The 14,444-nt window shown below is 41.1% G+C and overlaps 1 protein-coding gene across 6 annotated transcripts in view; it reads left to right on the top strand.

The window, feature by feature from the left end:
• Window positions 1–14,444, top strand: part of HMBOX1 (homeobox containing 1) — a 434,799-nt gene that overhangs the window by 369,823 nt on the left and 50,532 nt on the right. For all 6 annotated transcript variants that reach the window (XM_029596166.1, XM_029596167.1, XM_029596165.1 and 3 more), the window contains one exon: window positions 9,204–9,286. In XM_029596166.1, the coding sequence (XP_029452026.1) occupies window positions 9,204–9,286 (83 nt within the window). The remainder of the gene's footprint in view (window positions 1–9,203; window positions 9,287–14,444) is intronic.

The following is a 14,444-nucleotide window of genomic DNA, read 5'->3' as shown; positions in this document are numbered from 1 at the left end:
TTAGGATAACTAAAGATCCAGTCTAACAATCTATGCTATTTTAGTTTAAGATCATATACAATTTATTAGATCTTGGATATGCTGGTTTCAGTTCTCCTCACAGATGGGAACATCCTTTTCTGATGCCAGACTAGTACTTGGGAAAGGATATGACTGCAGGCAATAAAACAACTAAGTACTACTTTATATCATTTATATCTTTCCAAATTAGTCTTATCCATTACTTAGATATAAGAGTGTATGCCCAGAGGATGGTATTACTGTTTGGCCTTGCCTTTTAATACACGGTATACTGAAACCTTGCTATTTCGTAGTGTCTGAATAGCTGCAATCAATAGTGAAACCAAGCCAGAGACAGAGAGCTGAGCTATACCAATAATCAAAGGAAAATTGGCAAGTGCTATCTACTTATACTTAAGAGATTTTCTGGGCAAGAGAAAGAACAATCTGTGTTTAATGCACCTTGTGCCGGCTGATTTGGCAAGTACCTGTTTTATGAACAATGTGCAGTGCCCTTGGTTTGCCTTCTGATTTGGGCCAGAATGACACAAACTCATAATTTTTTGAAATGCCATACATAGTCACTTAAATTGGTTATTATAATCTCCAATAGAAACTCAAGTGAAAAACAGCACCACTGACAATAATATAATTTGAAGCAAACTTCATATGGAAAAAGGGTCTTCAGTAGTACACGGTATTTTATATTGCCTCTGAGCTAAATGTCAAGAGACAGAATGACATTCACAAAAAGTGTATAAATATTGTAGTTGTCTCTGGCATCCGAGATTCTGCAGTGCAAATATTAAGAAGGTAATTCTGAATATCCTGCATAGTTGCAAGTGTGCACGTGCAGTTTGAATGGCTGTAGCTTCTAACTAATTTTCAAAAGGAAAGTACTTGGGCAGCTTCTCTCTGAAAATGTTCTACCTTAAGGTATGTTCATGCAAAGTGACTGCCTACTGTACACATGCTGTTTGTGTGCCCAGCCAACTGGAGGCAAAACTGTGTGCATACAGTTAAAACTGTCAAAGTATATGCGATATTTGTTCCACCACCCTAAACATATCCCCAGGAGTGCCTTTTTGTAACCTAACCTAAAGTAAAAAAATTGAATTAAGATTAATAAAGGCAAAATAAATTTTAACAGTTAAAATTTAATACAAAGTAATTACACTGATTTCTAGCAGCAAAGATTCTGAATATAACTAGCTAATTCTTGCATTTCGATTGTATACTAGTTATTCCCAGATTTTTCTGTCTATTAGCCCATACATAAGAACATAAGAAATTGCCATGCTGGGTCAGACCAAGGGTCCATCAAGCCCAGCATCCTGCTTCCAACAGAGGCCAAACCAGGCCACAAGAACCTGGCAATTACCCAAACACCAAGAAGATCGCATGCAACTGATTCAATTAATAGCAGTGGCTATTCCCTAAGTAAACTTGATTAATAGCAGTTAATGGACTTCTTCTCCAAGAACTTATCCAACCCTTTTTTGAACCCAGCTACACTAACTGCACTAACCACATCCTCTGGCAACAAATTCCAGAGCTTTATTGTGTATTGAGTGAAAAAGAATTTTCTCCTATTAGTCTTAAATGTGTTACTTGCAAACTTCATGGAATGCCCCCTAGTCCTTCTATTATCCGAAAGTGTAAATAACCGATTCACATCTACTCGTTCAAGACCTCTCATGATCTTAAAGACCTCTATCATATCCCCCCTCAGCCGTCTCTTCTCCAAGCTGAACAGCCCTAACCTCTTCAGCCTTTCCTCATAGGGGAGCTGTTCCATCCCCTTTATTATTTTGGTTGCCCTTCTCTGTATCTTCTCCATCGCAACTATATCTTTTTTGAGATGCGGCGACCAGAATTGTACACAGTATTCAAGGTGTGGTCTCACCATGAAGCGATATAGAGGCATTATGACATTTTCCATTTTATTAACCATTCCTTTCCTAATAATTCCTAACATTCTGTTTGCTTTTTTGACTGCTGCAGCACACTGAACCGATGATTTTAAAGTATTATCCATTATGATGCCTAGATCTTTTTCCTGGGTGGTTGCTCCTAATATGGAACCTAACATTGTGTAATTACAGCAAGGGTTATTTTTCCCTATATGCAACACCTTGCACTTGTCCACATTAAATTTCATCTGCCATTTGGATGCCCAATCTTCCAGTCTTGCAAGGTCCTCCTGTAATGTATCACAATCCACTTGTGATTTAACTACTCTGAATAATTTTGTATCATCCACAAATTTGATAACCTCACTCGTCGTATTCCTTTCCAGATCATTTATATATATATTGAAAAGCACCGGTTCAAATACAGATCCCTGAGGCACTCCACTGTTTACCCTTTTCCACTGAGAAAATTGACCAATTAATCCTTCTCTCTGTTTCCTGTCTTTTAACCAGTTTGTAATCCACAAAAGGGCATCGCCTCCTATCCCATGACTTTTTAGTTTTCTTTGAAGCCTCTCATGAGGGACTTTGTCAAATGCCTTCTGAAAATCCAAATACACTACATCTACCGGTTCACCTTTATCCACATGTTTCTTAACCCCTTCAAAAAAATGAAGCAGATTTGTTAGGCACGTCTTCCCTTGGGAAAATCCATGTTGACTGAGGAGTTGGCCTAAGAAGGGCAACTTTCAAATAGACCAATTTATTTGACTAAAAGAGCTTTAAAAATTTCCCTCTATAGAAGCCCAATCTAAAGTGATTTATAAGGACAACAACAGAATCAGTAGGTAAACTGGGGTTTGGACATCATTCCAACTTTGCAATGGATATTGACATGCTTCTGCATAAGATATCTCTGGATGATGAAGATATGCTGTTATTCTTAACTACGGTAATCCCACGAGTTTGGCCCCTATATTTTTTCTCTGTTATAGATCGGTGTAGTTCAGTTTTAGTCTACAAAATAAATTTATCCCAAAACAAAGTGATGTGTTTTCAGACCCATATACAAAATACATACCTTAAATATACTTCCAACCTATAACTCTCAATTTTAATAAATGTATTAATCATATAAACAAAAACATACAAAAATTCATGAAATCAAAGGACAGAGAAAACACAATATCCATCAGAATGTGGAAAACCCTTCAAAGAAATTACTACAAAGCACAAACATGAAACACAAAGGGGTAGATTTTAAAAGGTATGTGCGTGCATACATCTGCGCGCACTACCCAGCGTGCACACATGTATGCCTGATTTTATAACATGCGCGTGCATGTTATAAAATAGGGGCTCGGCACGCGCAAGGGGGTGCACAATTGTGCACCTTGCGCGTGCTGAGCCCGCACTGAGCCGCGCTGCCTTCCTCCGTTCCTCCTAGGCCGCTCCGAAATCGGAGCGGCCTAGGAGGGAACTTCCCTACCCCCCACTCCACCTTCCCTTCCCTTCCCCTACCTCCTTCGCCCTTTCCCTCCTACCTTTTTCTTTTTTTTGTTGTTGTTGTAAAACTTACCATACTTCAGCCCTGGAAAATAGGCCCAGCGTGCGTAAGACCAGTTATGCGCGTAACCTTTTGAAAATCCGGCCCAAAGTCCTTTATATGGTCTAAAGGCTCCTCATATAAAAATAGATGCTCAATCCACAAAGCTAATATAATTTTACTCCAATCTGCTGTACAATCAACTACGTCTGGCTTTCCTCTTTACTGTGATATATCTGAAAACATTTTCTCACCTCACTTTAACTTTTTGGTTTTCCATTTGAACGTTTCCTATCCTGATTTCTTCCATTGTCACTTTCAACTTCACCAGATATCCTTTCCTGTGTTCCTCTTAAGTTCCTTTGTAGTTTTTGAATGCTGATCTTTTTGCCTTTATTTTTTCAGCTACCTCCTTAGAGAACTATATCGGTTTCCTTTTCCTCTTACCTTTACTTTTCTTACATACAAATTTGTTGCCTTTGGGGTAGATTTTAAAAGGTGCACGCGGTCCATGTGCGCGTGCTTCCCAGTGTGCACACATGGATGCACCAGTTTTATAAAATGCGTGCGCTGGCACACGCATGTTATAAAATCCCATGGCCGTGTGTATATGTGTGGGCGGAGCAAGCAGTGGGGGCCCAATTTTGAAAGATTATGCGCAGCGATGCGATTAGGCCTCCCAGAGTTCCCTCCCAGTCCGCTCCAATTAAGGAGTGAGCTGGGAGGGAACTTCCCTACCCCCCCACCCATACTTCCTCCCTCTTCCCCTCTCCTCCCCACCCCCTAAACCCTTTCACCTACCTTTCTTTTTTTTTTTTTTCTTTTATAGCTCCTCCTCAGGGGACTTCCCCATTTTAACAACGTCTGTATTTATGAAATCCAGGACTTTGATCTAAAAAAAATACCGACTTTCTATTTGTTGCAACACAAACTTTTGCGTTGAGGAGTGGTCTTTTGAGTGACCATGAGTCCTATTCCTTAAGGGCCCTGAAGCGATTGCTTCTGTCTTGTTCAGAACAAACCAACTGCAACTGCACCAAAGTGTCAGGCCTCCGCAAATCCAGAGTGACCTCCCTTTCCATAGTGAGGACATGGGAGGGAGTTGCTTTCTCAGCTTGTCTTGGGTCAGTATTGAGTTATTTTGCTAGAAAATATAGCCTCGCAGCTATGTTCTGGTCTTGCCTGAATTCTCCCAGGGTTAAGCAAATTTGTAGAAAGCACCCTATTATAGCACATATGTTAAGCATTTGATCTAAGATGTGCAAATTTCACAAAATATCACATAAATTCATTTCTTCTTTAGCCCCATTAAATTATACCCTTCTTTGTCTCCAGCAGTTTTCTGCTTGGATACTTTAATTTGAAGGGATAAGAACCTCTGATTTATTTGATTTGTGGAGGAGACGTGCTTAAATCAATTTGGGGAAGATATTGTGCATGAATGGCATAGTAAATATTTCCTTTTTTTTTTTTTTTTACTTAATATTGATTACATATGTGATTATTAGGGACCTTTGTATTCAGTTTTTATTTTATACTTTCCAAGAATTTATAGGTGTTTATTACAACAATAAAAATGCTATTTACCCCAAACAATGACAAGTCATTATTTTACCACTGATCTCATCAGTTTTTTGATGAGCCGGTGATGGTAGTGTATTTAGATTTTCAGAGGGCTCCAAACTATGGAACGGTGGGCTATAAAGATTTTAAATATTAAATAAAATCCCCCATGAGAGTAATGGGATAAGAGGCAATGTCTTTTGTGTATTGCCAACTGATTAAACACTATACTGCTGAATATTTAGGATAAGTTAGCTGGATAAGTTTAACTGGCTAACTAGCTGAACCACATAGCAGCTGAATATGGACCTCTATTTTTATGCAGTTTGGGGTAGATTTTCCATTCTGCGCAGGCGCGTCCATGTGCACGCGCTTCCCGGCATGCACACATGGATGCGCCGATTTTCTAACGTGTGTAGTTAAATCTCAAGCGGATTGTAATACATTACAGGAGGACCTTGCAAGACTGGCAGATTGGGCATTCAAAAGGCAGATGAAATTTAATGTGGATAAGTGCAAGGTGTTGCATATAGGGAAAAATAACCCTTGCTATAGTTACACGATGTTAGGTTCCATATTAGGAGCTACCACCCAGGAAAAATATCTAGGCATCATAGTGGATAATAAAATCGTCGGCTCAGTGTGCTGCAGCAGTCAAAAAAGCAAACAGAATGTTGGGAATTATTAGGAAGAGAATGGTTAATAAAACGGAAAATGTCATAATGCCTCTGTATCGCTCCATGGTGAGACCGCACCTTGAATACTGTGTACAATTCTGGTCGCCGCATCTCAAAAAAGATATAATTGCGATGGAGAAGGTACAGAGAAGGGCTACCAAAATGATAAAGGGGACGAATCGGCTCCCCTATGAGGAAAGGCTGAAGAGGTTAGGGCTGATCAGCTTGGAGAAGAGACAGCTGAGGGGGGATATGATAGAGGTCTTTCAGATGATGAGAAGTCTTGAACTAGTAGATGTGAATCAGTTATTTACACTTTCGAATAATAGAAGGACTAGGGGGCATTCCATGAAGTTAGGAAGTAGAACATTTAAGGCTAATCTGAGAAAATTCTTTTTCACTCAACGCACAATAAAGCTCTGGAATTTGTTGCCAGAGGATGTGGTTAGAGCAGTTAGTGTAGCTGGGTTCAAAAAAGGTTTAGATAAGTTCTTGGAGGAAAAGTCCATTAACGGCTATTAATCAAGTTTACTTAGGGAATAGCCACTGCTATTAATTGCATCAGTAGCATGGGATCTTCTTAGTGTTTGGGTAATTGCCAGGTTCTTGTGGGCTGGTTTGGCCTCTGTTGGAAACAGGATGCTGTGCTTGATGGACCCTTGATCTGACCCAGCATGGCAATTTCTTATTTTCTTATGGGCCACGCGCACATGCGCGCTGGATTTTATAATCTGAGTACGTATGTGCGGCCAGCGTGCACAAGGGGGGGAGAAATTATGCAGCTTCTGCGCAGTGACGAGATCAGGCCTCTCCCAGTTCCCTCCCAGTCCGCTCCAATTAAGATTGGGAGGGAACTTTTCAACCCACCTAACTGACCTTCCTCCTCCCCTCTCCTTTCCTCCTCGCCCCCCATCCCTATCCTGTCTAACCCCAATTTTTTATTGCTCCCCAGCACAGCAGCAAATGGCCGCTGTACCAGCTGCCTCCATCCCCTCCCCTCCCCAGACCACCCCTTTCTCTGGGCCCAGCACTTCTCTGCGTAACGGGGGTTACGCACGTGGCTGGGCCATGTGTGCGCTGCGCGCATTTTTAAAGGGACCCGGCCATGTGCATAACCCTCATTTTTTATGCATGTGGCTGTTTTAAAATTTGGCCATTTATGTTTTTTATGTATTTATGATTTTTGTTAATATTTATGTTTGAGATTTGATGTTAATTATTCTTAATGTTCTTGTTTTTTATCACATTTTATTATAAATGTTATAATGTCATCTGCCCTTAATTTTGGATAAGAGAAGAATATACATTTTTGAAATAAATAAATACAATTATGTTTTACAACTGTTGTGTAATGTTTTATAATTTTACAACTGTTGTGTTGTCTTGATAATTAAAAAATAAAAAAGAATGAGACCACCAGGAAATGTTTGCTGTATATTAAAATTTCATTGCATTTTCTGGCATTCTTTACCTATACCAATTTATGGATTTCCATCTCATCCAAATGATTTTTTTGTTTTCATTTCTCATCCTCTTCTGTCATTCTTTTAAAGTGAGATCATTCTTTTTTGCTGGAAATGTGAAATGTCTATTCTTTGTCTGAAGATGCTAGGAAGATAACATAATTCATTTTGGTGTTGTGATTTCTCATGCTAGTTTCCCTGTAGGATTTTCCCCTAGGCTTTCTTTAAGTTTCTTTTGTTCCAACTCAAGGGTAGCTGTTTGTCTTATTTCTCACTGTGAACAGTGTCATGGGAAGATGGTGTGAACAGGATGCTAGAAACAGAAGTACTTCTGGGGTTCTTCTCTACTTCTGATTTTTCATAGGAATATGGCAGAAGAAAATAAAAATAGAACTTACCAGTTTTAGTGCTATTCAACATGCAACAGAAAAGCACTTAGGGAATGATTCAATCCATGGGTCCATCTTTCAAGAGACATAATGGTTTATAAACTGTACAGATTGGCTTCAGACTAGTAGGCTCGGCTGTGAATGGATTCACAAATATTATAATGCATACAAAATCATGGATGCACGCCTGTTCTAAAATTCCCCCATTTGTGCAGCTCAAACCTCCTTTGCACAGGTTTATGTGCTGAAGTGCATGTATGTTATAAAATAGCTTAGGCTATTTTATAACATACATGCACTTCTGCACACGTCCAGAGACGCAGCAATTTTATAACATACATGCATATGGCATACAATTGCTGCATCTCCGGGCGTGTGCCAAAGTACATGTGTGCCCACGCACCCATTTGAAAGTTATCGTCCCAGAATTTATACAATACAAATATGTAGAAGAAGTATTCAGCACCATGAGTCCTGCCGTGGGCACTTTATATGTACATTTGTGTTTGTCTATTTCTGCAGAAAGGCAGGTTTAACTGTCCTTGATGACACTGCAGTGTAGTCTGATGGCTCCTCATCTTCTGAAACCAAACTCATAGCAGCATAAGTAGTAACAGCATGTGACAACAGAGAAAGACCCATCCAGTCTGCTCACTTATTCATGTCTGCACTGCAAGCATGTATCCTAATTGTCAGCCCTAGAAGCCTAACCGCTGGTAGGCTTTCACTCCTTTTCAGTCTGTTTGGATTTTTCCTCCTTGGTTCCCTACCATGCCGGGTAGATGAGCAGACTTGATTCTGTTCTTATTCCAACACCCAGCTACTCCCTCTACACATCTTTCCCTCCCTTTTCTACCACACCCTCCATACCCACACCCACACACACACACACACACACACGTCTTACATCAAGCATTGTAATGTTCTGCACTACCACCAAAACCAGAGTGTAGGGGTAAGCATTAGTTTAAAACAAAATAAGAAATACAAACGATATTTCCTATTTTTTTCATTTCGATTTTCAAAAAAAATGATAGGAAAAAATACAATATTTTGCATTGTTTTTCCTACTGTTTTTTAACTGCCCAAAAAACCAAACAAAAAAACAATCCCCAAACCCACCACAACCCTTCTCTTTTAGTACAATATTGAGCCCCTCCCCACCAACTGAAAACCCTAGCTCACTCTCCTGACCCCCTCCCCCCCCCCCCCAACAGATTCACCAATATTGCCCTGGTGGTTTGGCGAGGGCGGGTGCCGGGCCCGACTTCCTGCTCCTGGGCAGGTGGCTGCTATCAGTCAAAATGGCTCCAGCCGCCCTTTGCCTCTATCTTGGGACAGGGGCTACTGGTGCCATTGATTTGCATCCACCACCTTTTTGATGAAGAAATATTTTCAGATGTAGTGGTAATTTACGGGAAAGCAAGGTTTAGAAATTCCACACTTTTATGTTGAAAGCAAAATATATGTGTTTGCTTTCACAGCATTTCTTAAGCTTCAGAACACTGTCCGGGGTACTCATTAACGAAATTTACTGCACCTCTGACTTCTCTTCCTAGCACTGTAGGAAGAGTACATTTGAGTGGAAGTTGCTGAGGTTGGGTGTTTCTTCCAATAAAATGTCTGATTCTCGGATGCCCTTTTTTTTTCAGTTATTTCAATGAGAATCAGTATCCTGATGAGGCAAAGAGAGAAGAGATTGCAAATGCTTGCAATGCTGTTATTCAAAAACCAGGTAAGACAGCGTAATCTAGTGACACAGCTTGTAAAAATGTAATTTGTTACACTTGGTGGAAGACATCTCTTATTGTATGAGTGTTTCCTCTTGTAAGTTTGGGTGAGAAAATTGCAGGATTGTAAAATTAGGGGAAAATTTCAGTTAACCCAATGTTACGAGGGGTAGCAGTAATACAATCAGAGATACCTTCCATAACATACATTAACCTATTATCAGACACAATGAGTTCATAGTTAAAGATGTTTTGTAATAGAGATTTTTGTTTGTTTGGGTTTTTTCTTTAAACATTGTTGTAGTGAAATATTCTTCTACAGCCTAAGGTGAAATAATTACCCCCCGCTGTTCCACGGTGCTTAGCAGTATTAGATTAAAAAAGAAAAATTAGGGAAATTGCTTAAATGTAATCGATTTGACAAATAATGCAATTATTTACTTAGGGGACTACTTTCTGGAAAAGTAATCTGATTACAAGTTGCTCAATCAGTATAATACTGACTGCATAGCAGGAAGGTGGTATGAACTGCTTAAAACTGAGGACTTCAAGTCCTGAATTCCAGGGTTCAGAGTCCTGCATTGACTGTTCATATCTCCTTGCACAAGTTACTTTACAAGTGGAAACCCACTTCCTGTCTCTCTTCTCCTGGGCACCCCTGATACTTTATAATCCTCTGCCGAGATCGAGGTACACAGTTCCCTGCTCCCGGCACTTCCAGCGCTGCTCTGTCAAGAGGCTGCACGGGAAGCATAAACTACCCTTTCTAGCGCTGGAAGCTCCAGGAGCTGGTAACTGTATACCTCTCTCCCGGTGAGGATTATACGGTATGGAGAGATGGTCCAGAAGGGCATAGCAACAGATAGGGACTGCGGGTGGGTGGATCATTGAGGGGGGGACGACTCAATTTTTATTTTTTAAAAAGAATAGGGGAAGAGGGATCTGAACCTCGAGCACTGGGTTGGAGAAAAGGACATATATAATTTTGTAGGAAGAGGAGGGGATCGGACCACAAGCCCTTTTAAAATGTTGTTGTTTTTTTTAAATTTAAAAAACAGTGCTACTTACCTGTATATCTTTTGACGATATCCGGATAAATAGAAATTATCCAGCCCTAGAAGCCCCGATAACTTTAGACCTGCTTTGAAGTTGGCCTAACATTAGCCAGCTAACTTAGGGGTAGATTTACAAAGCCTTGATATTTTTTCTTTGGAGGGACTAAATATCATGGGGAGGAGGTCCCTGCGACATTTGGCCCTTCCCCGACAAACTGTCATGGCAGTTCCATGGTGCAATTTTTTTTTTATTGCGGCACAAACATGCAGCAAAAAAAATCATGCCATAGTACAGGACCTTCCCATGCGATGGTGGCCCAATTTGGCCAGGGCCACCATGGCTTCAAAGGGCCCGAGGTCCAAAAATTTGCAGTCTCCCAGTCCTAAATAAAAATCACCCAGATGTCTTTGTAAACCCCTGCTTAACATCTATCACCTTCTGAGGTGGCACTGTCCCCCGAAATAGAAAAATAGAGTCCAACTGTGCAGCAGTGGCTCGCTCCCTTCCCCACCCCCTCCCCTTAAATGACAAAAATGCCCCATAGTCACCCCAGCCCAACCCTTTCCTCTTCCAAATAAAGTTAAATCCCTTGTGTCTAAGATTTCCCTCCTCCCCAACCCAAAAAAAAATTCCCTGGTGATCTGGGAGGAGGTTTCTGGACCCTACTTCTGATCCCTCGTATCTCAATAATAGGTCACTGTGGTTTACTGGGAGCCTAGTGCACCCCCTGGCTACCAGGGTTTTAACTTTATTTGGAGGTGGGAAGGATAGTCCAGGAGGGGAGGTAGTTTGACTAAGGGAGCATTTTTATCATATAGGGCAGGGGCCGGGAACCTTTTTGGCTGAGAGAGCCATGAATGCCACATATTTTAAAATGTAATTCCGTGAGAGCAATACTAACTACAACCCCCCACCCTCCTGACCCCCCCAAGACCTACCAAATTAATTTACTACAACCCCCTACTCTCCTGACCCCCCCAAGACCTGCCAAAAGTCCCTGGTGGTCCAGTGGGGGTCCAGGGCTCGCAGACAAATCTTTAATAAAAAAGTAAAAATCTAACAAAAACCCCCACCCTCCTGACGCCCCCCAAGACCTCCAAAATTAATTTACTACAACCCCCCACCCTCCTGACCCCCCCAGACCTGCCAAAAGTCCCTGGTGGTCCAGCGGGGGTCCAGGAGCGGTCCGGGAGTGATCTCCTGGACTTGGGCTGTCAGCTGCCAGTAGTCAAAATGGCGCCGACGGCCCTTTGCCCTCACTATGTCACTGGGGTCGACCAATGGTGGCGGTAGCCCCTGTGACATAGTAAGGGCAAAGGGCCGTTGACGCCATTTTGATTACTGGCAGCCAACGGCCCTTTGCCCTTACTATGTCACAGGTGCTACCACCGCCATTGGTCGACCCCAGTGACATAGTGAGGGCAAAGGGCTGTCGGTGCCATTTTGACTACTGGAAGCCGACAGTCCAAGTCCAGGAGATCGCTCCTGACCGCTCCTGGACCCCCGCTGGACCACCAGGGACTTTTGGCAGGTCTTGGGGGGTCAGGAGGGTTGTAGAAAATTAATTTTGGAGGTCTTGGGGGGCATCAGGAGGGTGGGGGGTTTTGTTAGATTTTTACTTTTTTATTAAAGATTTGTCTGCAAGCCAGATGCAGCCATCAAAAGAGCCACATCTGGCTCGCGAGCCATAGGTTCCCGACCCCTGATATAGGGGGAGAGGGTAGGGAAGGGAATGGGTCGTTTCCGTGTGGTTGGACTCATTCTATTTTTTTTATTTTGGGGCGCTTCAGAAGGCAGTGAGGTTCTCCAAAGACACCCACAAGGATTTTTGCAGGATTGTGGGGGTATGAATTTTTGGGCCTTAGGCCCTTTAATTTTCCTGTGTAACCACTGGGGACCTGTGATGGAGTCCGATGCTCCCTTTGAAAAATAACTACAGCTCCCTCAAATACAATAAAATAATGGGGCTGACTTTTTTCTAAGTCAGCCATGCTATTTTATTAACTTAGGATTGCCTATGCATAAGCTGCTTTGCATGCATAAGGCAATTTTGGAAGGAAATTGTGCAATAGTGCTGAGATGTGTCAATAAACAGCATTTAACTCCCATGCTGTTTGTCTCTCAATGTCTCCTTAGCATGGCTAAGGATAGAACTGAAATTCCTCAAAGTTGGCTAACTTAGATCTGGAGAGAAAGGAGAGACTAGCCATAATGCCATCACACTAAATAGGTAGTTATATCTCAATGGGAGGCCCACCTAGTAACTCGAGGTAGGTTTAGGTATTAGTGTAGGGAGTTAGGGGCCACTTTCACATTCAACGTGAGACGTACGAACAGAACAGTGGTCTCTTGTGATGGACTCTCTACCTGGGTAACAACAAGCTAGGTGGAGAGAACATTGAACAAATCTCATCTTTGGGGAGTTTCTTCACTCTGAAGGTCATCAAATCTTCACAAGAGAGCACTGTTCTGTTCATGCATCTCACTTTGAATGTCAAAGTGGCCCCTAACCCCTACACTAATACCTAAACCTCACCTTGAATTACTAGGTGGGCCTCCCATCGAGATATAAAATGGCATTTGCACCCCAATATCCTCCCCTTTTTCTCATTTGCATCGCACCATGCGTTATGGTGCATTTGCATGCATTAAAGGCATTTTTTGCATGCGAAAACGCCATATAGCACTTTGATAAATGACCCCCTTAGTCATGCCCTGGAACGCCTCTTTTTTAGCTGGCTAAATTACAGCCCAATAATGACTTATCCGGCTATAATTTAACCAGATACGCAGCTGAAATTGGCAAAACTTGCCATTTAGACGGATACCTTGTAAGATATCAGTCTAAATGGCTTTGGAATATTGACTTCTTTGTTCTTATATATCACCTTCTTCAAACCACTTTATAGACATTAGTATTATCAGGTTACAATTAGTAGTCATTTTATGTGCCTTGAAAGGCTGAAAGTCTGGGTCACCCATTCTGGGCTTTAAAACTGAATAATCACAGGTCTACACTGATTATAGGTGGCTGCTTTAAACAAAAGAATGTCTCTGGCTTTCTCTCTGTGTGCTTTAGTTTACCCACGTAACCGGGTAGTAATAATACAGATGATATTGCTAGACTGTGTAACTCATTGAGGTTCTCCTTGAACATATAGGAAGCAATATTCAAACTATCCACATTGGTGCAAAATATGGAAACATTTTTTACCCAGTCTTTGTACCAGTTTCCAAAGAGAAATTATGTAAGGATTATTACTTTGAAAATTGCTGTGCTTGCAAAGTATGCACGATCTTTTGGTGCAAGTAGAAGTTTGCTTGAAAGGTGTGTGCATAGATGTGAAAATGTGACAATGTGAGGACTTTTAGCCACACAAAGAGGGAAGCTTTAAAAAGAAAAACGATTTATGAAAGAGCAATACTGTTTGCCCATTGCTTTGAAACTTGCTCTCAGGATTTTTAGAACAGCTGAGGAGATAGAAAAAAATGTTCGGCTAATTGGATAATTTCAAGTTTGTAAAATTGAGAGTCTCATAGTAAATTGTTACCACACATACAGACAACAACATACATACTATTTTCTACATAATATTCATGCATAAAGATAAAACAGAAAGCATTACAACAACATTATTGGAGTTATAGTCAAAAATCATTGATTTTTGTAGGCACTGTTTTATAAATACGGTAGTAATTATCAATTACATGTGTGCTAATTGTTGGTGGGCAAGATCCCAGTTGAAGTGATCTGAATTTTGAGATTAGTGTTATTTGAGGCACAACTGTGCACTGTTATACAGGAGATCCATTTTCCATTCCCAGATTCAGTTACTGCTTCTCAGCATTAATATAGAAACATTAAACATATTGACAAAGAAAGGCCATAAGGCCCATGCAACATTCCTAGCCCTTTGGAAGGAACAGAATGGAAGAGACCCCAGGTAGCTGTGAGTGAAGGTTCATGGTGCTTCCACTCAGTTAGGTCCAATTCTGTTTAAGCTGAAAGCCCAAAAAAGAGCAGAAAAAAATAGGAGGGAATAAAAAAGATTTGGGTTCATATGATTATTATCCAAAGCTCTTTAAACCCAAGGTTATAATTAATTT

The sequence above is a fragment of the Rhinatrema bivittatum genome, chromosome 3 (genome assembly GCF_901001135.1).
Source record: "Rhinatrema bivittatum chromosome 3, aRhiBiv1.1, whole genome shotgun sequence".
NCBI lineage: Eukaryota > Metazoa > Chordata > Amphibia > Gymnophiona > Rhinatrematidae > Rhinatrema > Rhinatrema bivittatum.
This window is presented reverse-complemented; position numbering and strand designations above follow the sequence as displayed.